General features: G+C 48.2%; 1 protein-coding gene across 1 annotated transcript in view; it reads left to right on the top strand.

Moving 5' to 3' along the window:
• Window positions 1-985: 985 nt before the first annotated feature.
• The window catches only part of TRPV3 (transient receptor potential cation channel subfamily V member 3), a 48,983-nt gene continuing 26,399 nt past the window's right edge, over window positions 986-23,569 (top strand). Inside the window, exons 1-2 of the mRNA XM_063291093.1 lie at window positions 986-1,107; window positions 22,808-22,912. Of these exons, the coding sequence (XP_063147163.1) occupies window positions 986-1,107; window positions 22,808-22,912 (227 nt within the window). The remainder of the gene's footprint in view (window positions 1,108-22,807; window positions 22,913-23,569) is intronic.

Raw genomic sequence — 23,569 nt, forward strand, 5'->3', positions numbered from 1 at the left:
GTGAGTTGGAGGTTGCTTCTGCCTTTTACTTGTTCCTTTGCATTAATGCACTGAAAAGGTGTTTATTTTAATGCAATTAAATGAGTTCAATTTTAATATAAAGTGCCCTGTGCCATTTAGGAAGGGCTGAGTAGGTGTGATACGAAATAAGCGATGTTGGGGCTAATAAATCATCATGAGGGAATTCAGCACCCATGTGGCCTGCTTTTCTGTTACCTACTGAGTCTCTTTATTCTGATTTAATCACGTTACAGAATCCTGCTGTCTGTCTGCACAGCAAGGTCAAAAAAGTCAAGATGGCGGCTGTGACGGCACGGTGGAAGCTCTGCTTGTTTTTTATGTGCATTAGGGCGAGTTACAATGGCAAAGCTTCTTTTTTTTTAACAAGAACTTTATTAACATGTCAGAAAACAGTTAAAATACGAAGTACAGAAAAGCTTGAATAGAGAACAAAAAGAAAAAAGAAAAACTAGAAAGTACAAGGATAGCAAGAAAAAATGAGGAGAAAGCAACATCCGACCTTCTCCAACACAGATATAAATGCTGATTGTAATGATTCTTACTCTTAATTAAACCTTACTTAACATTATTTCAACAGAAAAATTTATTTATTTATTTATTTATTTATTTATCATATTTTTATCACCACCCATCTCCCCCATACGGGGGACTCTGGGCGGTTCACAGTAAAAGAGTTTAAAATTCAATAAAATCATAAATAATATCAAATAACAATTTAATCCTCAAAACCCCAAATGAAAACCTCGGTTTTTTTCAGTTACAAGCGAATAGTCCAAAAGCACAATGGGCAGAGCTTTGATTGCACCATTGCGGGCACCATCTTGACTTTTCTGGCCATACCTGGCAGACGCCTCTGGATCATGTAATAACGTGGGTGAATTTTATTTGTGTGCGCACGATGGTATGAACGAGCAGAAGAGCTAAAGACAGTTGTGACTGACTGTGTATGATTTTACGTAGGACAATGATCAAAGATATCAAGGAGATGGTCCCTCTTATGGGGAACAAGAAGCTAAATTCTCGGGGGACTCCGCCAGCGGCCAGCCAGGACAACAGGGCGGCTGAAGGCACCCCCACCAAGAAGAGGTAAGTTGCCCATTTCCTTGCACAGACCCAGAGGGAAAGTTGGCAGATGGCCCTGGCACGTGTCAAAGCTGCAGAGGGAGGCTGGCGACCATCCTGGTTAATGAAAGTGCTCGATTTTCACTGCTGATCCCTCTGACCCATTTCTATAACTGGTGTAACTGGCTCAGGGCAGGAGCTCCTGGGTTCCTGGGTTGTGGGAACATCAAAAACATTTAATTGGCTTAGTCAGTATAGGAGAGCCGCCTTGGTCTATGAGGGCAAAAAAATCAGGAGTCTGGTAGCCCCTTTTCCGATGAACCAGTTTTATTCCAAGGCAGAAGCTTTATGCTACCAGACAGATTTTTCAACCTGGGCAACTACCTATAGAGATTAGATTTCACTGGATAGTTTTGCATCAAGTCAATCTAATTTCCCCCCCCTCCAGTGTAATGGTATGTGGGAAAGACCTTGGGAGATGGGCAAAGACATGCTGCCAAGGGATCAGTCAGATAAGCGACGGCATAGCCTGCAGCTAGATAGTGGGCGGGGCAAGAGGCTCAAAAGGGACCCTCCCTGGTTTCTCGGGCTGCAAATGCAACAGGGGAGAGATGCACTTCCAGACTTGCAAGATTCTCTTAATGTAGACTTCCAATAAAGAAGAATTAGCTCATCTGGTCGTGCTTCCTATCTGGTTTAACTGGTAAGGCTGACACCCAGTCAGTCTCATCAGAGGGATGTCAAAAACTAATCCATTGACTAGTTTTGCCTCTCTGGGCCTCCAAGAAAAAGAGATGAAGAGAAGGAGAGGCTAAAAAAAAAAGATTATAGAACTGCCAAGGTTTAGCAACACAGAAACATTGCCCAGTCATTGATTACTCCATTTGTGCATAGGATCCAATAATCAATCTGGGATCTGGCTTCATTGTTTTGGATCCAGGGGGCCAGAATAAAAAAATGACCATCCCATTGTGGGCAGAGAGGTGGGATAGCAGTGACAGAAGAAATAACAAATAACTATAATAATAATAATAATAATAATAATAATAATAATAATAATATAGCCAAGCTGCGTGACTACAATATGGTTAGAGTTTTCTGTAGCTCAAATGACAAGGCTTGTCTTGGAGAAAAATCTATGTGGTCGCTAAGATTCGACACCAGCTTGACGGCACATAATTAAATATCAAAAGAAGGAGGAAGAAAAGGCGGGGGAATCATCATCATCATCATCATCATCGCTGTCGCTGTCGTCGTCACCATCATCATCAAAATCCTAGAGCGGTGTTTCTCAACCTTGGCAGCTTTAAGAAGTGCGGACTTCAACTCCCAGAATTCCCCAGTCAGCCATGCTGGCTGGGGAATTCTGGGAGTTGAAGTCTGCACGTCTTCAAGTTGCCAAGGTTGGAGAAACACTTTCGTAGAAAATTATCATACAGTCTAGTCTGTTTACCATCAAATAACCTTTATTTCTGAAACATACATCTGGAAAACTTTTTTAAAAACGTAATACTTGTAATGCACAAAGCAAACGGCATAGCGAAGAAACACTAGTTAGAATCGATTGGCGTTTTCTTTCCAACCCCTTTTTTCACTCTGTAGTTTTCAAAATCGTTTTAAATGTCTTTTGGTTAACAACCAGCCCGATCCAGCCAAGCTCATTTGCCAGGGGCATGCTTCCCATCATGGGTGTGCCATCCAACATTCCTTCAGCATAAGCAGGGCCGAGTCTATTACATGGCAAAAATGCTCCCGGGCCTTAATTGCTGTTGGTGCTTCAGCGTCTCCAGAAGAGTTCTGAAATGGGAATTCGCTTCCGTTTGGTTTTTTAAAGAAAGATAAAGATAAACTGCTCACCTAGGTTGCTCACCTTCTCCCATCACATTTACATGTGCCCATGCTCAGGAGCAGACAACCACATTTTTCATAGGCGGGAGAGACCTGGGTGTGTGTCAGAAGGTGACACGGCACTGAATCGTTGCCAGGCGTGAGCTGATGGCACGCCAGAGATTGCCCGCCCAGTCATTCCTCACGTGCCCGGGCCACATTTAGTCAGTTCTGAAGCCAGCCTGGGTGAATAATGCTGAATGTCGCTTTCTCTGGTTGGAGAGAAAAGGAACGTATTTCTATCAAGGCCACGCTACTTTTTAAAAATCTAATGCCATGGATTGGTTTAGAATATTATTTTTATTGCATTTTTCAACCTAAAAAACCTGCACGTCGACCCATCGATCAATCTTAATCTCCCTAGCTCACATGCCCACCAAAACTATATGCTTATATCCACATAGTTTTCTTAGAAATAAAATAGAAGTGACTCACTCAGCTTTTCACCACCAACCAAGCTTGTCCAGGTGTTTTCTTTTAGATTATGGTCTGTGGCGTAGATCAGTGTTTTTCAGCCTCAACAACTTTCTTCAGCTGACCTTGGAGAAAGGATGTGATGGTCAGCAAAACACGATTTAAGCTCGGGAAAGGAAGAAAACGTGAGCAAGAAACTTACACCGACTCCCCCTTGATTCTCTTTGGCATAAGAGGGAGGGAAGAGAAAACACTATCAGATTTTCAAGATAGCCTAGATCCATAAAATCATGTTCCAGAATTTTGGTGAAGTTTGTTTCAGACCTGGCCTACCTCAAAGGGCTGGCAGGTAAAAGGAAATAAAACCTCCTTGGCCAAGATCAACCCCTGGGCTCTTCCATATAGTTTTTTGTCAGGGTCTTCTTGTACTTTTTTTTTTTTGCCCACAACCATGCGTGTGTGTGTGTGTGTGTGTGTGTGTGTGTATATAAATTTATTATTAACTTTATACACTGCCCATCTCACTATAAAAGTGACTTTGGGTGGCTTACCAGTAAAAATGAAAAAAAACATTATAAAAATAGAAAAAGTACACAAAAAAATAGCAGATAGAAGAGGGAAACTAAAAGACTGGTAAGTAAACTAAAACTAGTATCTCCCAGTGGTGTCCCATCTATGAAGCACTAGCTATCTAACCCTGGTTAGCTATTCAAGGTCAGCCTGGGTCAGACAGCTGGTGCCAGCTACTGCAATGAATTGGATGCCCACTCCTATTTTGCTGTTCTTCCTACCAGACTCCACCCCCTTCCAGCTTCAAGTCCTCCTGCCCAGCAAACTGGATATACATTTATATTACTAGACTATATAATTTACCTAGTTATTTATTACACTGTTTGAGAATATCCTGTCAAAGTATGAGTCACTTTGGAGCGCAGCTCCCTTTAAAATGATTAAACATCGCTCCCTGGAAGACAGGAAGACAGACTTCTCCCCATTGGGTGCCCTTCAGGGGTCCTGGACTGCAGGTCCCATAATCCTCATACTGACTGGAGATGACGGGTTTGTCACCCTGGACAGGCCTTCTGAGTTTCCCCCCCCCCACCCGCCAGCATTCTCCATCCACAACTGTCCCCACCTTGAGGACTAGAAACCCGATAAGTGTGATTTTAAAATGAAACTTATGCCATGGATCCTGGATTTTGTTGTCTGTTTCATACTCCTGATGGGCTTTAAGAGAAAATACTGCTGTTCTGCTTTCCAAGATCAATTTGGCCCATGTTGCTCCAGTTCTCCTGGATGCTTTGCACTTTTCAAAAGCCGTGCTAGCAAAATTCAAGGACCTTTTTACTGCTAAAAGCATATTTTTTTTCATTCCTGGCACTACAACACAGGACTGGGTTGGGCTTTTCTTGGTTTCAACCCCGTCAGCATTCTTGAAACAGCTGAACTTTTGCCTCAGTGGTTCAAGCCGAGAGAACTGCCTGGCGTGCTGGCTGTGGAATTTATTTATTTTATTAGAAATTTTACAGGATGTTCAGCTAACGTGGCTCTGGGTTGCAGGCAAAAAATCATTCCACAAAAATACAAGATCAAAATACATACCATGCTAAAACCACCTGCATTAAAGTCATTTAATGCAGTGTTTCTCAACCTGGGAATTTTAAGATGTGTGGACTTCAACTCCCAGAATTCTCTTCGATTGGTCCCAGAATTCTCTTCGATTGGTCCCAGAATTCTCTTCGATTGGTCCCAGAATTCTCTTCGATTGGTCCCAGAATTCTCTTCAATTGGTCCCAGAATTCACTTCAATTGGTTCCAGAATTCCCCAGCCAGCATAGCTGGCTGGGGAATTCTGGGATTTGTTTTTTTATAAGAACTTTGTTGAGTTTCAAGCAAGATAAAAGCTACAAAAAACAAAACATACAAAAAGAGAGAGAGAAAAAAACTAAAAAGGTATGAAAAACACCAGAGAAAAAAATTTCAAAGTTACAGAAAGATGTGACTTCCAACTTTTAACAGCAAGGATATACAAAAATTTTCCATAATCAATCGCTTACTCTATATTAAACCAAAACCACATTATTTCTATAAATCATTCCACATTGGCATATTATAAAAATCACTAAGTATAGTTACTCCCTCCCCTTATATTAAAAAAAAAGGGGGAAATTCATATAAACCTCCTAAACAACTCCCCCCAGCAAAGATAACATCTATTTAATTTTTCCTTTCCTACTACTATTCTATGTTGTTGTTGTTTATTCGTTTAGTCGCTTCCGACTCTTCGTGACTTCGTGGACCAGCCCACGCCAGAGTTTCCTGTCGGTCGTCAACACCCCCAGCTCCCCCAGGGACGAGTCCGTCACCTCTAGAATATCATCCATCCATCTTGCCCTTGGTCGGCCCCTCTTCCTTTTGCCTTCCACTCTCCCTAGCATCAGCATCTTCTCCAGGGTGTCCTGTCTTCTCATTGTGTGGCCAAAGTATTTCAGTTTTGCCTTTAGTATCATCCCCTCAAGTGAGCAGTCTGGCTTTATTTCCTGGAGGATGGACTGGTTTGATCTTCTGGCAGTCCAAGGCACTCTCAGAATTTTCCTCCAACACCACAGTTCAAAAGCATCGATCTTCCTTCGCTCAGCCTTCCTTATGGTCCAGCTCTCGCAGCCATATGTTACTACAGGGAACACCATTGCTTTGACTATGCGGACCTTTGTTGTCAGTGTGATGTCTCTGCTCTTAACTATTTTATCGAGATTTGTCATTGCTCTTCTCCCAAGGATTAAGCGTCTTCTGATTTCCTGACTGCAGTCAGCATCTGCAGTAATCTTTGCACCTAGGAATACAAAGTCTTTCACTGCTTCTACATTTTCTCCCTCTATTTGCCAGTTATCAATCAAGCTGGTTGCCATAATCTTGGTTTTTTTGAGGTTTAGCTGCAAGCCAGCTTTTGCACTTTCTTCTTTCACCTTCATCATAAGGCTCCTCAGTTCCTCTTCACTTTCAGCCATCAAAGTGGTATCATCTGCATATCTGAGATTGTTAATGTTTCTTCCAGAGATTTTAACTCCAGCCTTGGATTCCTCAAGGCCAGCTTGTCGCATGATGTGTTCTGCATACAAGTTGAATAGGTAGGGTGAGAGTATACAGCCCTGCCGTACTCCTTTCCCAATCTTAAACCAGTCTGTTGTGGTCTGTTCTTACTGTTGCTACTTGGTCGTTATACAGATTCTTCAGGAGGCAGACAAGATGACTTGGTATCCCCATACCACTAAGAACTTGCCACAATTTGTTATGGTCCACACAGTCAAAGGCTTTAGAATAGTCAATAAAACAGAAATAGATGTTTTTCTGAAACTCCCTGGCTTTTTCCATTATCCAGCGGATATTGGCAATTTGGTCTCTAGTTCCTCTGCCTTTTCTAAACCCAGCCTGTACATCTGGCAATTCTCGCTCCATGAACTGCTGAAGTCTACCTTGCAGGATCTTGAGCATTACCTTACTGGCATGTGAAATGAGTGCCACTGTTCGATAGTTTGAACATTCTTTAGTGTTTCCCTTTTTTGGTATGGGGATATAAGTTGATTTTTTCCAGTCTGATGGCCATTCTTGTGTTTTCCAAATTTGCTGGCATATAGCATGCATTACCTTGACAGCATCATCTTGCAAGATTTTGAACAGTTCAGCTGGGATGCCGTCGTCTCCTGTTGCCTTGTTATTAGCAATGCTTCTTAAGGCCCACTCAACCTCACTCTTCAGGATGTCTGGCTCTAGCTCACCGACCACACCGTCAAAGCTATCCCCGATATTCTTATCCTTCCTATACAGGTCTTCTGTATATTCTTGCCACCTTTTCTTGATCTCTTCTGCTTCTGTTAGGTCCTTGCCATCTTTGTTTTTGATCATACCCATTTTTGCCTGGAATTTACCTCCAATGTTTCTAATTTTCTGGAAGAGGTCTCTTGTCCTTCCTATTCTATTGTCTTCTTCCAGTTCCGCGCATTGCTTGTTTAAAAACAATTCCTTATCTCTTCTGGCTAACCTCTGGAATTTTGCATTTAATTGGGCATATCTCCCCCTATCACTGTTGCCTTTTGCTTTCCTTCTTTCTTGGGCTACTTCTAGTGTCTCAGCAGACAGCCATTTTGCCTTCTTGGTTTTCTCTTTCTTTGGGATGTATTTTGTTGCCGCCTCCTGAACAATGCTGCCAACTTCTGTCCAGAGTTCTTCCGGGACCCTATCTACTAAGTCCAGTCCCTTAAATCTATTCTTCACCTCCACTGCATATTCCTCAGGAATATTAGTGAGCTCATATCTAGCTGATCTGTGGGTCTTCCCTAATCTCTTGAGTCTGATCCTAAATTGTGCAAGAAGAAGTTCGTGATCTGAACTACAGTCAGCTCCAGGCCTTGTTTTTACCGACTGTACAGATGTCCGCCACCTTTGGCTGCAAAGGATGTAATGAATCTGATTTCGGTGTTGTCCATCTGGTGAAGTCTATGTATAAAGCTGTCTCTTAGGTTGTTGGAAGAGAGTGTTTGTTATGCAGAGTGAATTGTCTTGGCAAAATTCTATCAGCCTGTGTCCTGCTTCGTTTTGTTCTCCCAGGCCATACTTACCTGTAATTCGAGGTGTCATTTGACTGCCCACCTTAGCATTCCAGTCTCCTGTGATGAAAATAACATCTCTTTTAGGCGTGTTGTCCAGTAGGTGCTGCAGATCCTCATAGAACTGCTCTACTTCAGCTTCTTCAGCATTTGTGGTTGGGGCGTATATTTGGATCACTGTGATGTTAGATGGCTTGCCCTGAATTCGAATTGAGATCATTCTGTCATTTTTTGGGTTGTATCCAAGCACTGCTTTAGCCACTTTACTATTAATTATGAAGGCTACTCCATTTCTTCTGTGGTCCTCTTGTCCACAGTAGTAGATCTGGTGGTCATTTGATGTGAAGTGGCCCATTCCAGTCCATTTCAGTTCACTGACGCCCAGAATGTCTATCTTTAATCTTGACATCTCACCAATAACCACCTCCAATTTGCCCTGGCTCATAGATCTTACATTCCAGGTTCCGATGGTGTGTTGATCCTTAGAACGTCGGATTCGCCGGCCGCTAGCCGTCCTTTCGGCTTTGAGCTAGCTGCGTCATCACGTCTGGGGCTAGTTGAGCTCATCCTCTGTTCCTCCCCAGTAGCGTTTTGACCATCTTCCGACCTGGGGGTCTCATCTTCCGATGGTATACCGACATATCTCTGGTTGTACTGATCCATTTAGTTTTCACGGCAAGAATACTGAGGTGGGTTGCCATTACCTTCCACAGGGATCGCATTTAGTCTGACCTCTCTGTCATGACCTTCCCGTCTTGGGTGGCCCTTCACGGTTTAGCTCATGGCATCATTGAGGTGCTCAAGCTCCAGCACCACGACAAGGTAACGATCCTTTGCTGAAGGCTATTCTATACAATTCTATTATAATAAAACTAAAACTAAAAAGCACATGAATTGTCTGCCATTATACTTAATAATGCAACAATTTAATGATCTTTATCTTAATAAACACAAAACCATCCAGGTAGACATTTTTTATACTTAATTAATCTTAATCCAGATTGCTAAAGATAAATGAAATGAGCCAAACCTTAAAAGCAATCCAGATAAATATTCCTTAACCCTTTGTTGTTGTTTATTCGTTCAGTCGCTTCCGACTCTTCATGACTTCGTGGACCAGCCCACGCCAGAGCTTCCTGTCGGTCGTCAACACCCCCAGCTCCCTCAGGGACGAGTCCGTCACCTCTAGAATATCATCCATCCACCTTGCCCTTGGTCGGCCCCTCTTCCTTTTGCCCTCCACTCTCCCCAGCATCAGCATCTTCTCCAGGGTGTCCTGTCTTCTCATGATGTGGCCAAAGTATTTCAGTTTTGCCTTTAGTATCATCCCCTCAAGTGAGCAGTCTGGCTTGATTTCCTGGAGGATGGACTGGTTTGATCTTCTGGCAGTCCAAGGCACTCTCAGGATTTTCCTCCAGCGCCTCAGTTCAAAAGCATCGATCTTCCTTCGCTCAGCCTTCCTTATGGTCCAGCTCTCGCAGCCATACGTTACTACAGGGAACACCATTGCTTTAACTATGCGGGCCTTTGTGGTCAGTGTGATGTCTCTGCTCTTGACTATTTGATCGAGATTTGTCATTGCTCTTCTCCCAAGGATTAAGCGTCTTCTGATTTTCTGACTGCAGTCAGCATCTGCAGTAATCTTCGCACCTAGAAATACAAAGTCTTTCACTGCTTCTACGTTTTCTCCCTCTATTTGCCAGTTATCCATCAAGCTGGTTGCCAAAATCTTGGTTTTTTTCAGGTTTAGCTGCAAGCCAGCTTTTGCACTTTCTTCTTTCACCTTCATCATAAGGCTCCTCAGTTCCTCTTCGCTTTCAGCCATCAAAGTGGCATCATCTGCATATCTGAGATGGTTAATGTTTCTTCCAGCGATTTTAACTCCAGCCTTGGATTCCTCAAGCCCAGCAGTTCGCATGATGTGTTCTGCGTACAAGTTGAATAGGTAGGGTGAGAGTATACAGCCCTGCCATACTCCTTTCCCAATCTTAAACCAGTCTGTTGTTCCGTGGTCTGTTCTTACTGTTGCTACTTGGTCGTTATACAGATTCTTCAGGAGGCAGACAAGATGACTTGGTATCTCCATACCACTAAGAACTTGCCACAATTTGTTATGGTCCACACAGTCAAAGGCTTTAGAATAGTCAATAAAACAGAAATAGATGTTTTTCTGAAACTCCCTGGCTTTTTCCATTATCCAGCGGATATTGGCAATTTGGTCCCTAGTTCCTCTGCCTTTTCTAAACCCAGCTTGTACATCTGGCAATTCTCGCTCCATGAACCGCTGAAGTCTACCTTGCAGGATCTTGAGAATTACCTTACTGGCATGTGAAATGAGTGCCACTGTTCGATAGTTTGAACATTCTTTAGTGTTTCCCTTTTTTGGTATGGGGATATAAGTTGATTTTTTCCAGTCTGATGGCCATTCTTGTGTTTTCCAAATTTGCTGGCATATAGCATACATTACCTTGACAGCATCATCTTGCAAGATTTTGAACAGTTCAGCTGGGATGCCGTCATCTCCTGCTGCCTTGTTATTAGTAATGCTTCTTAAGGCCCACTCAACCTCACTCTTCAGGATGTCTGGCTCTAGCTCACTGACCACACCGTCAAAGCTATCCCCGATATTCTTATCCTTCCTATACAGGTCTTCTGTATATTCTTGCCACCTTTTCTTGATCTCTTCTTCTTCTGTTAGGTCCTTGCCATCTTTGTTTTTGATCATACCCATTTTGGCCTGGAATTTACCTCCAATGGTTCTAATTTTCTGGAAGAGGTCTCTTGTCCTTCCTATTCTATTGTCTTCTTCCACTTCTGCGCATTGCTTGTTTAAAAATAATTCCTTATCTCTTCTGGCTAACCTCTGGAATTTTGCATTTAATTGGGCATATCTCCCCCTATCACTGTTGCCTTTTGCTTTCCTTCTTTCTTGGGCTACTTCTAGTGTCTCAGCAGACAGCCATTTTGCCTTCTTGGTTTTCTCTTTCTTTGGGATGTATTTTGTTGCCGCCTCTTGAACAATGTTGTGGACCTCTGTCCATAGTTCTTCTGGGACCCTATCTACTAAGTCCAGTCCCTTAAATCTATTCTTCACCTCCACTGCATATTCCTTAGGAATATTAGTGAGCTCATATCTAGCTGATCTGTGGGTCTTCCCTAATCTCTTTAGTCTGATCCTAAATTGTGCAAGAAGAAGTTTGTGATCGGAACTACAGTCAGCTCCAGGTCTTGTTTTTACCGACTGTACAGATGTCCGCCACCTTTGGCTGCAAAGGGTGTAGTCAATCTGATTTCGGTGTTGTCCATCTGGTGAAGTCTATGTATAAAGCCGTCTCTTAGGTTGTTGGAAGAGAGTGTTTGTTATGCAGAGTGAGTTGTCTTGGCAAAATTCTATCAGCCTATGTCCTGCTTCATTTTGTTCTCCCAGGCCATGCTTACCTGTAATTCCAGGTATCATTTGACTGCCCACCTTAGCATTCCAGTCTCCCGTGATGAAAATAACGTTTCTTTTAGGTGTGTTGTCCAGTAGGTGCTGCAGATCCTTAACACTTTTCCCACTTCAAACTAAACCAGAGCACAAGGTACACAAAACTTTTTTCTTAAAAAAAAAAATCAAACAGCCCAACTGCCCCCTCAAAAACTCCAACTTCTCTTCAGGAACCCTCCCATACATAATAACCCCTTCTTTTTCATGGCATGCCTCCAGAACATCAATTTCACTTGTGGTTTGCAAATCTCTCCCTCCCTTAAATTTCTCCAACTCTGCTATCCAATCTTCATCCAGCATCTCAACTGAAATCCCAATCTCACTCTTAGAAGAGACATTTCTGTCACCATTAAATTCTTCATTTCATCCACGACATCCCCAACCAGATGGCACATTTTGGACCTCATATTTTCCACAATGTCCTGAATGTCTGCATAAAAACTTGATAGGAGTCAGAAAGAATCTCTTTAAAAGCTTGGTAGAAGTCAGAGAAAATCTGTTTAAAATCTTCCAAGTCTCACGCGATAGATTTTGGCGCCTCCTAGGCGCTTAACCAGTGAAAGTCAAAGATATGAAAGAATTCCGAAATGTGTTTACCTAAGCGAAAGTGAGATAGCATAATGTTCTCAAGGGAAAGTAGAAACACAAAGCTGAAGGTTCAAATCAGCCGATTCAACATGTAGGAAAACGCTGGTATCTTCAAATTTAGTACAGAAATAATAACAACAGGGAGACAATTATTTACCCTCAATCCTTAATATTTGGAAGGAAAATGAAGTCCAAAACTAAAAAAGAATTTAAAAAAACAATCCCAAAAATAACAATAAGCACCAAAAGAGACCTCATCTCCTTGCTGTAGAAAGTCTCTCTTAGGGTACACATACTTAAATATATATATATAAATTGGGTGATTTAGTAATGGGGTGGCTGGTCTTAGTGTCCCCCTTTAAGGCTACAGCGTGGCTTGGAAATTGGTCATGTCCCAGCCTCCCAGCTACTCTTACCAGTTGAGCACAAACACTGTGACCTTCTGGCTGCAAGCAGCCATCTGGAGGACAGATGGGGTGATTCCAGGTGTTTTCCTAGAAAATATAAGATCAAAATACATATTGTGTTAAAACCACTTCAAGTGTCATGCGCTGCCTGCCTCTGAATAATACTCAGACACTGGTTCGATGGATCAGGCTCTGGTTTATTCACAGCGCAGTTACAGCGTCGGAAGAAAATAGCTGAGAGTGACAGGAGCGCGCCGGTGCGGGGTTTAAATACCCCGCGCCGGTCAGCGCCCCCTCACTCGCGGTCACGTCACCCCCCTTTGTCCAATACGTTGCCCTGCCGGTGGGTGAGGGGTTGTGAGGCCCCGCTGGCGTTCCGGGATCGCCCATCATCGGCTTTTCTATTCATCCGGTGATTGCTGTCAGCTGGGCGATCCCCGTTGTATTGGCGCTGATGGCTCGGGTGTGCTCCGTGATCCGTTTAGTTATTGTTTGTTGGCCGTTAGTCGTTGTGAGTTGATGGCTACTTATCTTGAGCCCCTTCTCCTGTTTCCTTGCTATTGTCATGTGTGCCATTGCGCTGATGACTTCAGCTCAATGGCACTCATGACATACTGCCCCCTGTCCGAATAGTGCTCCCCCCCGGTTTTCTTTTTTTTTTTTTTTTTCTCGGTGGAGCTGTCAAAACGGCACTTTTTTTTTTTTTTTTTTTTTCAAAATTCCCGCCGGAGTAGTTGTCGCCCCTCCCTTTGCTCCTCCCTCTACCACGTGCCTTCCCAGGGTGTGTCCATGGTGCGCATGCCCGGGTGACGTCCTGGCGTGCGCATGCTCCAGCCACACCCTGTTTGTTTGGCTCAGTTCGGCGAGGAGAGAGGCGTGGCTGGTCGGGTGCTTATCAGCTCCAGGTAGGGCCCTTCTTTTTTTCATTTAAAGTGCGTCGCCTTTGTTATATCTCCTGGGCGTTGCCCCCAGGTTGCCCTGTCGACTTGCTTGCCACTCCCCCGCGGCTGGGGGGCGGGGGGAGGGTGCTGGCGAACGCTTGTCACCACCTCGTGGGCCTGGGGCGGGGGGAGTGAGTCCCGGGGGGGGAGGCCCACCCAAGTCGCGGGCTTGGGGGGGCCCTTTCCCTTGGGGCACGGGAGGCGGGGGGGGCCTGCGGGGGGGGGGTTTGCAGGGGACGGCTTGCTGACCTTGGTTGTGGCTTGTCGGGGTATGCCCGGTGAAATGCTCTGGTTAGGTCAGGCGCGTTAATGTTGTGCGCCGCCACCCATTCCGGGTGGGGGAAGTGTTTCCACCTGACCAGATAGTGTAGAGTTCCTCGTTGCTTGCGGGAGTCGAGTATGTCCCTTATCTCGAAGTGGTGTTGCCCGTCGATCATCACCGGTGAGGGCTGTGGCGTGCTTGGGTGCCATCGAGAGGTGGTTGCCGGTTTCAGGAGGCTGGTGTGGAACACCGGGTGGAGTCTCCGTAGGTTGTGTGGCAGGTCCAAGCGTATTGCTACCGGGTTCACTATTTGGGTGACTCGGAACGGCCCGATGTACTTAGGCCCCAGTTTTTTCGAGGGTTGGGTTGACTTTAGGAACTTGGTTGATAGGTAGGCCATATCCCCCGCTTGGAACGTCGGTTGTTGGCGCCGGTGCTTGTCGGCCTGCTCTTTGTAGGCTGCCTGTGCATCCTTCAGCGCCGCCGTGATTATTGGCCATGATTCCGCGATCTTCCGTCCCCAGTCGCTAGCGTCCACCTGGGGTTCCGGGGGTTGAGGTAGCTCCGGTATGGGGACGAAGTCGCGCCCCGAGACTACTTCGAACGGAGTTTTCCCCGTGCTCGTGTGGACGGCGTTGTTGTATGCGACTTCGGCGAACGGGAGCAGTTCAGCCCAGTCGTCTTGGTGATAGTTAGTATATGAGCGTATGAATTGCTCTAAGGTGGCATTAAGAACCTCTGTGGCTCCGTCCGTCTGGGGGTGCCAGGCCGTAGATAGGGCCTGTTGGGTCCCCGTCAGCTTTAGGAAGGCCCGCCAGAATTTGGAGGTGAACTGTGTACCCCTGTCGGTCACCACACGTGCGGGACATCCGTGTAGCCTGTACACGTGGATGAGGAAGAGTTTGGCTAGCTGTTGTGCGGATGGGACCGACGTGCAGGGGATGAAGTGGGCCTGCTTTGAGAAGTAGTCCTTCACCACCCAAATGGCCGTTTTCTTCTGGCTGGGTGGGAGGTCCACTATAAAATCCATAGAGATTTCCTCCCATGGGCGGGAGGGTTCTGCCACCCGTTGTAATAGCCCCGCGGGTTTGCCTGGTGCCCGTTTGGCCCTAGCGCACGTTGGGCAGGACGCTACGTATGCTTTTACGTCTCGCCTGAGCGCGGGCCACCAGAATTGACGCCGTGTTAGGTGTAGGGTCTTGAGGAACCCAAAGTGTCCCGCTTGTTTGGCGTCGTGTGACCTATGCAAGATCGCCTGGCGTTGCGAGTCCGGGACGTAGATTCTGCCTTCCCCCCATGCTAGGTCCTGTGCCATCGTTACCTTGTCGGGGTTTGCCAGGAACCAGGGGTCGGTTTTGAGGGCGGCGGCGAGGTCCGTGCGCATTCCCCCTGGTAGTTGCGGTTGGCTTCTTCCGGTCGCCGGTTGTCCCGCCGTCGGCTGCGCCGTAGAGTCGAGCTGCCTCCGAGCGCCGCTTCGGGTGGTCACGGCCATCCCCAGTTGCGAGGCGGATAGGACCGTCCCAATGGTGTCTGGGGCGGGCTCTTCGTCTTGGGGCAGTCGGGAGAGGGCGTCGGCCAGGAAGTTCTTTTTTCCCGGCATGAACTTCAGCTGGAAATTAAAGCGGCTGAAGAATTGGGCCCATCGGACCTGTTTTGGGCTAAGGCGTCTGGGCGTTCGTAGGGCCTCGAGGTTCCGGTGGTCGGTCCAGACCTCGAATGGTTGGGTGGCTCCCTCGAGTAGGTGTCGCCATGTCTCTAGCGCTGATTTTACCGCGAAGGCTTCTTTCTCCCAGACGTGCCATCGCCTTTCTGTCTCGGAGAACTTCCTTGACAGGTAGGCGCATGGTTTCAGGAGTCCCGTGGGGTCTTTCTGTAGCAGGATGGCCCCCAGGGAGAAGTCTGAGGCGTCGGCTTGGACCACGAACGGCCGTTCTGGGTCCGGGTGCGCGAGGATTGGCTCCGTAGTGAACAGCGCTTTCAGCTTGTTGAATGCGGTCTGGCACGCGGGAGTCCAATTCAGCACTGTGCCCGGGTTCTTGGCGCGTCGGGTGTCCCCCACCCCTTTGGTTTTGAGTAGGTCCGTTAGGGGGAGGGCTATCTCTGCGAACCCCCGGGCGAATGACCTGTAAAAATTCGCGAATCCGAGGAAGCTCTGTAGTTGGCGTCTGTCGCGGGGGCGCTCCCAGTTTAGCACCGCCTCGACTTTTGCGGGGTCCATTTCTATGCCGTCCCCGGAGATTCGGTACCCCAGGTAGTCTAGGCGCGCTTTGTGAAACTCGCACTTTGTAGGCTTGGCATAGAGCTGCGCCCTTCTGAGCTTGTCGAGGACTTGCCTGACTAGGGTCACATGTTCCTCGTGCGTTTTTGTGTAAATAAGGACGTCGTCGATGTAGACCAGGACCCCTTTGAACAGATGTTCATGCAGTACCTCATTGATGAGCTGCATGAACACCCCAGGGGCCCCCGCGAGTCCGAAGGGCAGTACTTTGTACTGGAAGGCGCCTAGGGGGCAGTTGAACGCAGTCTTCCATTCGTCCCCCTCCCTGATTCGGATGCGATAGTACGCCTCGCGAAGGTCCAGTTTGGAAAAGACTTTGCCCGTGGACAGGTGGGCGAGCATGTCCTTCACCAGGGGTAAGGGGTATTTGTTGGACAGGGAAGCCGCGTTTAGGCCCCGGTAGTCGGTGCAGAGCCGTAGGGTCCCGTCTTTCTTCTCCCGGAATAAGACGGGGGCTCCGACCGGTGAGCATGCTGGCTCTATGAATCCCCTGTCTAGGTTTTTATCGATGAACTCCCGGAGGGTTGCCATCTCCTTCGGGGTCATCGAGTAGATCTTTGGTCTAGGTAAGGGGACGTCGGGCAGTAGGTCGATCCGGCAATCCGTCTTGCGGTGGGGGGGTAGTTGGTCAGCTTCTGCCTCTCCGAAGACCTCGGAGAAGTCGGCGTATTGTTCCGGTAGGTCTGCTGTGGTAGCGGCGTTGTCTTGTGTAGTCACCTCCGCTCGTCCTACAGTGGGGTTGGTTCTGCCCGCTGGAACTGGTGCTCGATACTCGCCGTCGCCGAATGTGAAGGTGCGGGTCTCCCAGTTGATGCGCGGGTTGTTTGTCGCGGGCCATGGCATCCCCAGGACTGCAATGGGCCGTCCGATGTGAGTGACGACGAACGATGTGCGTTCGGTGTGAGTGCCCATTTGCAGGGTGACCGGCTCGGTTTGCAGCGTGGCTGGTTTCCCTCCCGCTGTGGAGCCGTCCAGCTGGTGGAATGCCAGCGGCGTGGGGAGGGGGAAGCAGCGGAGGTCGAGTTTGGCGACTAGGTCGGGGTGGATGAGGTTTTTTGAGCACCCCGAGTCCACTAGTGCCGCGGCCGTGGTGGCTCCGTTGCCGGCAGAGAGTTTGATTGCCGCCATTATTACGGGGCTTTCGTCGTTCCGTCGAGGTGGTCCGCGCTGCTGTCCTACCGCCTGCCTCGCAACGCGTTTCAGGGCAGGCGGGGAGCTTTTCCCGCCGGCTGGTCGGGGTCTACGTTATCCTCTTCCCCCCAGTAGGCGTCCCAGCCTTCCTCTGGTGTCGCTGTGGCCACGGTCATTCGGCGGTGAGGGGGCGGCCCCAGGTTGGGTGGTTTGGGGCTAATTTTCGGGGTGGGTTTAGGCGCACTGGTCGGCGGTCGGTTGGCGAAGCAATCCACCGTCTTGTGCCCTAATTTGCCACACTTCCCGCAGGGCTCCCGATTGAATTTCTTTTTTGGGTATATGGGGCCGGCCATCCCCACGTGTGGTGCGGGTACCTTTTTTCTGGCATAGTTTGTGTCTTCCGTAGTTGTCATGAGGAAGGTGCGGTGCGTGTGTTCGGCTTTCCCCGCGAGGTGGATCCACCCGTGTAGCGTTTCTGGGTCGTCGCGGTAGAGGGCCCATTGGAGAACGTCGCGATTGAGCCCCCTTTTGAACATTTCCAGCAGGGTGGTCTCGGACCAGTCGCTGACCTTCCCCGCGAGGGCTTTGAACTCCAGGGCGTAGTCAGGGACCGTGCGTGTGCCCTGTTTAAGTCTTTGGAGTGCGCTTTTCGCCCTTACTTTGGCTAGGGGGTCTTCGAAGTAGTTTTTCATCTCATTGATGAAGGCAGGGAAGGTGGCGAGGGCGGGGGAGCTGGACTCGTACAGTTGGACGTACCAGTCCACCGCCCTGTCTTGTAGTTTGATCGCCACGGCGGCGATCTTGTCGGCCTCGGAGTCGTAGGAGTGTCCGTGCCTCCCCATGAACTCCCTGGCGTTCGTTACGAAGAACGAGAGTTTCGTGGGGTTCCCATCGAAGAAGATGGGGAAGTCCTTTGGGGCCCGGGCGTTTTGCGCGGCCCTGCCTCTCGCTTCCCGGTCTGTGGTGTCGTCCGCCTGTGCCGTCTGCTGACCCTCCGCTGGCCCGTGGGGGTTCGGTGCTTCGCTCGGGGTGTGGGCCTGTGCGGGGACGTCGTTGGGTGGCGCGGGGGGCATAAGCGACTGGAGCATGGTCCGGAGTTCCGTCAGTTGAGCCCGCATGGCCGCGAGTTCAGCTCGTGCCTCCTCGTCCACAGCCCACGCCGCCGCTGGGGCCGGTTCCGTTGGTGCGTCAGCGGGGGTGGGTTGCCGGCGGGGTTCATCCTCCCTCTGCCGCTGGTCCGCTTCCTCCGCCGTCTGCTGGGTGTCTCCATCGTCCTCCTCCGTGTTGACCGCCGTTGGGCTGTCGCTCCACGCCCGTTGCTGGGGTGCGATGTGGGGCGCGGGATCCTCCGCTGGTTTCGGAAGGCATGCTGCTCCCTCCCGCGGTCGGGTTGCCTCCGTCGCCATCTCCCCTTGGGGTTGGAGCTGAGGCTCGGGTCGGGTGGGGTGGGCGTCCATGGCTCCGGGAGTCCGCGGTGCCTCTGGCCTTGGTCGGTCCTCCTCTGTCTCTTGCCGCGCGGCTCGCCCTCCTTGCCCGCGTCGCTCCGGCTTCATCTTGCTGGTCTTCTCGCCGTCTATTCCTCCCGCGGCTCGTTGTCGTCCGGTGGGGCTCGGCGAGGCTGAGTTTATGACTCTCAGCTTTATGTCATGCGCTGCCTGCCTCTGAATAATACTCAGACACTGGTTCGATGGATCAGGCTCTGGTTTATTCACAGCGCAGTTACAGCGTCGGAAGAAAATAGCTGAGAGTGACAGGAGCGCGCCGGTGCGGGGTTTAAATACCCCGCGCCGGTCAGCGCCCCCTCACTCGCGGTCACGTCACCCCCCTTTGTCCAATACGTTGCCCTGCCGGTGGGTGAGGGGTTGTGAGGCCCCGCTGGCGTTCCGGGATCGCCCATCATCGGCTTTTCTATTCATCCGGTGATTGCTGTCAGCTGGGCGATCCCCATTGTATTGGCGCTGATGGCTCGGGTGTGCTCCGTGATCCGTTTAGTTATTGTTTGTTGGCCGTTAGTCGTTGTGAGTTGATGGCTACTTATCTTGAGCCCCTTCTCCTGTTTCCTTGCTATTGTCATGTGTGCCATTGCGCTGATGACTTCAGCTCAACGGCACTCATGACATCAAGCCATTTAATGCAGTGTTTCTCAACCTTGGCAGCTTCAGCTCTGGGAGTTGAAGTCCACCCATCTTAAAGCTGCCAAGGTTGAGAAACACTGCATTAAATGGAGATCTGGACTAGAATAGGCTATAAATCCCCAATGGGGAATGCTATTTGTCGAGTGAGGAAGTGCCTATGGAATGGGTACATGGAGGCCTGGAATATACATAAAGAAGGCAGCATGAGCCACCCTCCCATCGCCAGGTCTGGACCAAGGAAAGGAGGAAAAGCGTTGTGTAATGATATGTGGGGAAGACCTTGGGGGGCAGAGCAAAGAGATGCTGCCTAGGGAATGGTCAGATAAGAGGCGGCATAGCCCGCAGCTGCACAATGGGTGGAGAAAGAGGCCCAGAAGGGACCCTCCCTAGTTTCTCGGGCTGTAAAAGAGACAGAGGGAGATTTGTACTTCCAGACATGCCAGATTCTGTCAATGTAGCTTTACAATAAAGAAGAATTAGCTGATCTGGTTGTGTTTCCTGTCTGGTCTACCTAGGAAGGCTGACAGTTTCACCAATTTTTTTCAGTTAATCCGTGCATCCCCTTTTGCCCATGTGAGATGATTCACACATGCACCCACAAGAGAAAAGAACTCAGATAATTTGAAACCTTATGGCCACATAGCCCTCCCTGGCAAGGTCTGCGCTGACAGATTGATTTCTTCTCGCTTATAACCCTTATTGATTACATTTCATCTCCCCCATTTTTGCTGTTGTGCTTTTTAATGGAATGTTTAGTTTGGTTGGGGTTGTCGCCTTGATGCCATCAACAGCCCTTAAGTATCCTCAGAAAATGCAATGGGGGGATCGGTATAATTCTTAAGGATTTATTGGGAGAATGCTTGAAATACATATAATTGGATATATATGTACTGTATACGTATGTATGTCTATATATATTTTATATATATATCTTGATTAATAAATATATTTACTGCTCAGAGTCCCTCCTTGAGGGGAGATGGGTGGTAGCACAAATTCGAGAAATAAATAAATAAATAAAGTTTAATATAAATAATAAAATATGTATTATAAAATATAATAAATATATGTTTATATATATATATCTCATATATATGAGAGAACCAGTTGCCAAGCACCCAAATCGTGATCCTGTGACTGCAGGGACGCTGTGACAGTCCTAAGTGTGAGGACCGGTTATAAGTGGGTTTTTTCCAGCACTGTCGCAAGTCTGAACCATCACTAAATGAATGGTTTTTAAGCGAGGACTACCTATATATAGTAATCAAGAGCTCAAATCAATATGCTCACCATTCCCTCCTGTCCTGTTTACCCACACAACAACCCTGCGAGGTAGGTTAGGCTGAGAAAGAGCAATTGGCACAAGGTGACCCAGTAGGGTTGATCTTGGTATGTGTAATTACCATGGTAGCCTGAATGCCATTATGCTAGTTCATGATCCTTGTGCCAGAAACCACAGAATAGTCCCGCTCTGCCACGTCATTTAGACTGTCCTGCATGAGTTCAGACAACAAGCATACAGGCTGCATTTGCACCACCAGCTCAATGAAAGAGCAAATGGCTGCATTCACACAACCTGCTAACCTTGGTTTCTTTTAATCTTGATCTGTTTTTGTGGCTGAGGTGGAAGTGTGAACCTCATCCTATTGGATAAGGTATGATTCAATGTATTGGGTGCAACCAGAAAATGGATCGATTCAAAACCAACATGTTGTGAGAACAAGGCCACTGTGAGTGTGTTTGCATTTAACCCAGTCAGCAGCGAACCCCAAAATTGCTAGCTCTGGCAGCACAAAACCACCTAACCAGGTCAAAAAATCACCCCTGGTGAGCACTGAGACCCCGCCCACTTTCTTAAGTAAGTGCCCAAGAGCCCTTGCAGCAAGAGGGCATTAGCAAGACTTCAGGACATCCCTAGGCCATTCCTCATTGGCCAGACAGGGGGCAGGGGGTGTGGCTTGGTCACTACAGCCAATCAGGATTGGGGAAGTGGACTCTGCATTGCCAGCTGTTCCCAGAGAGTTCTATAATAGAGAGGCTCGCAGGTGGGCTGGTCTGTCTCTTCAACTCTTTTGCACGGAGGACTTGGTAGGCAAACTGGGATGGTTGATTGGGTTTACATGTTCACATGATACAGGGGGATGGGGGAAGTGAGCTTAATCCTTTACATGATGGGATGCATTTTGGAGCTGAATTTAACACTCTGTGTTTGGGAGTGGGCTGGTAATTGAGGTCTTCTTGCAGTTTGCAAACTCATTAACCCCTTTCACTGACCCAGTTAACTTTTGGGGGAATGGGGTTATTTTGGGGTTGCTTAAAATGCCTGGTTAGCCCAGGACTGTAAAATGAGCTAGGAACTTGAGAAAACGAATCCAAAGAATGCAACGTGTCTGTGGGATTGAGTTCATCTTGGAGAGTTTAATGAAAGATGGAGGGGAGGGTCAGAAAAGTCAAGATGGGGGGTCAGACTGCACACAGCCCCCCCTTGCGGCTGCCATCTTGACTTCTTTGACTCCCGGCAGTGAGAGGCGAGTAGGAAGCCACCTGCCCCACGTTGCAGCCCCGCGTTGCTCCTTCTGGCTGACGAGTGTTCGATATTTAGACGTGTTTCTCCTTTGCAACCAGGCTCAATCCTGCTTCTCTTCTTTTTCCCTCCACCCTCTCCTGGCGCGTCCAATCCAGGCAGGTCCCAAGCGCCACACCCCACCTCGGCAGGTAGGTGTGCCCCACGGCATAATGGCTGGACTTCCCTTCGGTTTACTCAATGGTGATGTGATTTTTTTCCTTCCCTTCCTGTCCTGTTTGGGGCTTTCTCTAATGTGGGTTTATCTGCAGGTTTATTACCTAGGATCATAGGATGCTATGGGTTCCTGGAGGTCTTTCTCCACCTGTGTGGACTTCAACTCCCAGAATTCCCCAGCCAGCATGCTGGCTGGGGAATTCTGGGAGTTGAAGTCCACACACCATAAAGTGGCTGAGGTTGAGAAACACTGTTCTAGTCCAACCCAAGGGTGTCTGTGAAGGGAGGGTTAGAAAAAGTCGAGGTGGTGGCAATGACCACACAATTGTTCTGCCGCTTTTTAATGTGTGACATGCAGCTGTGCCCTCCATCTTGACTTTTTTGACCCTTCGGCACAAGCCCCATCCAAACTCCTGCCCTCTTTCAACAGGCAGACCAAACAGGCAGTGAGTTTATTATCACAGTTACACAACCTTCCATCCCACCTTCCCTGGGGTGCATTGGACTACACTGCCCATCATTCTCCACCAGGAGGCTGGGATAATGGGGACTAGAGCGGAGTGGGGAATTTTTCATTTGGAGGGATGAAAAATCCCTGAAAAGAGCATCCTGACCCCAAATCCTACCCTAAGAAGGTAGGATATTTCTGGGCAGCGCAACAGCAGGATAAAAAGGGCAAAAAGCGTTCCATGTTGATGCCCTCAGGAAGTCATAGCTACAGATAGACTGCCCTTGTCCAGGGAGGTTCTACAGATCTATCTATCTGTCTGTCTGTCTGTCTGTCTATCTTGCTTCTTGTTCCACAAATCCCACTAATCCAGCTTTTTTTTTTATTAAATACATTCAACAGTTCACACTTTTTTCTTGAGATCGAAGCATTTGAAAGCAACATCTCCCCAAGCCGGACGTCTCCCCCCATCTTCTCCAAGCCAATGGACTCCAACATCCGCCCGTGGTGGGTACTGATTTATGTATGGGTTTACTGGATTGATCAACTGCCCCATCATAAAAGCAACGTGGGACGAGTACGGGAAGGATTAAAATAGTGCATATCTCGTGCATGTTCAATAGTCATCCGGCTCCAGGGTGGGATGGAAAATCCAGGTGTCTGCTGGGGTGGGTGGCCAAAAAAGTCAAGAGGGTGCCTGCACCAATATGGTGAGAACCCTTTTTTAAAATATCTGTTGCCATCTTGACTTTTTTGACACCCCCCCTGCACGCCATAAAATTCCGCACAAATGAACTACACGCCGTCTGTTTCTTGCAACGGGGACCCAAGGTTCCTATCATGGCCAGAAACAAAAAGTTTCTCCCCCCTCCTCAGACTCTGAAATCTCATAGGATTCCCTCAGGAGCTTAGAATCATCTAGTCCAACCCCACCCCTCTGGTTAGGAGTCCAAGAGAAAGTGTCCCCAACTAGATCACATCCAGCAAAGGGCAGCCCGCTTCCTCTGCTGGTCATTGACGCCCCTGTCCACCTGCTCTAACTCTTTCAGACGTCTGTCTGACTTTTAGATTCCTGTTGCTTAAATCCATTATTTGGTGCCGGCCTTCTGGAAGGGCTTGACCGTCTCCTGCCTGAGATCCTTCCTGCCATTGGAAGAGGGTCCT

The sequence above is a fragment of the Candoia aspera genome, chromosome 1 (genome assembly GCF_035149785.1).
Source record: "Candoia aspera isolate rCanAsp1 chromosome 1, rCanAsp1.hap2, whole genome shotgun sequence".
NCBI classification, from domain to species: domain Eukaryota; kingdom Metazoa; phylum Chordata; class Lepidosauria; order Squamata; family Boidae; genus Candoia; species Candoia aspera.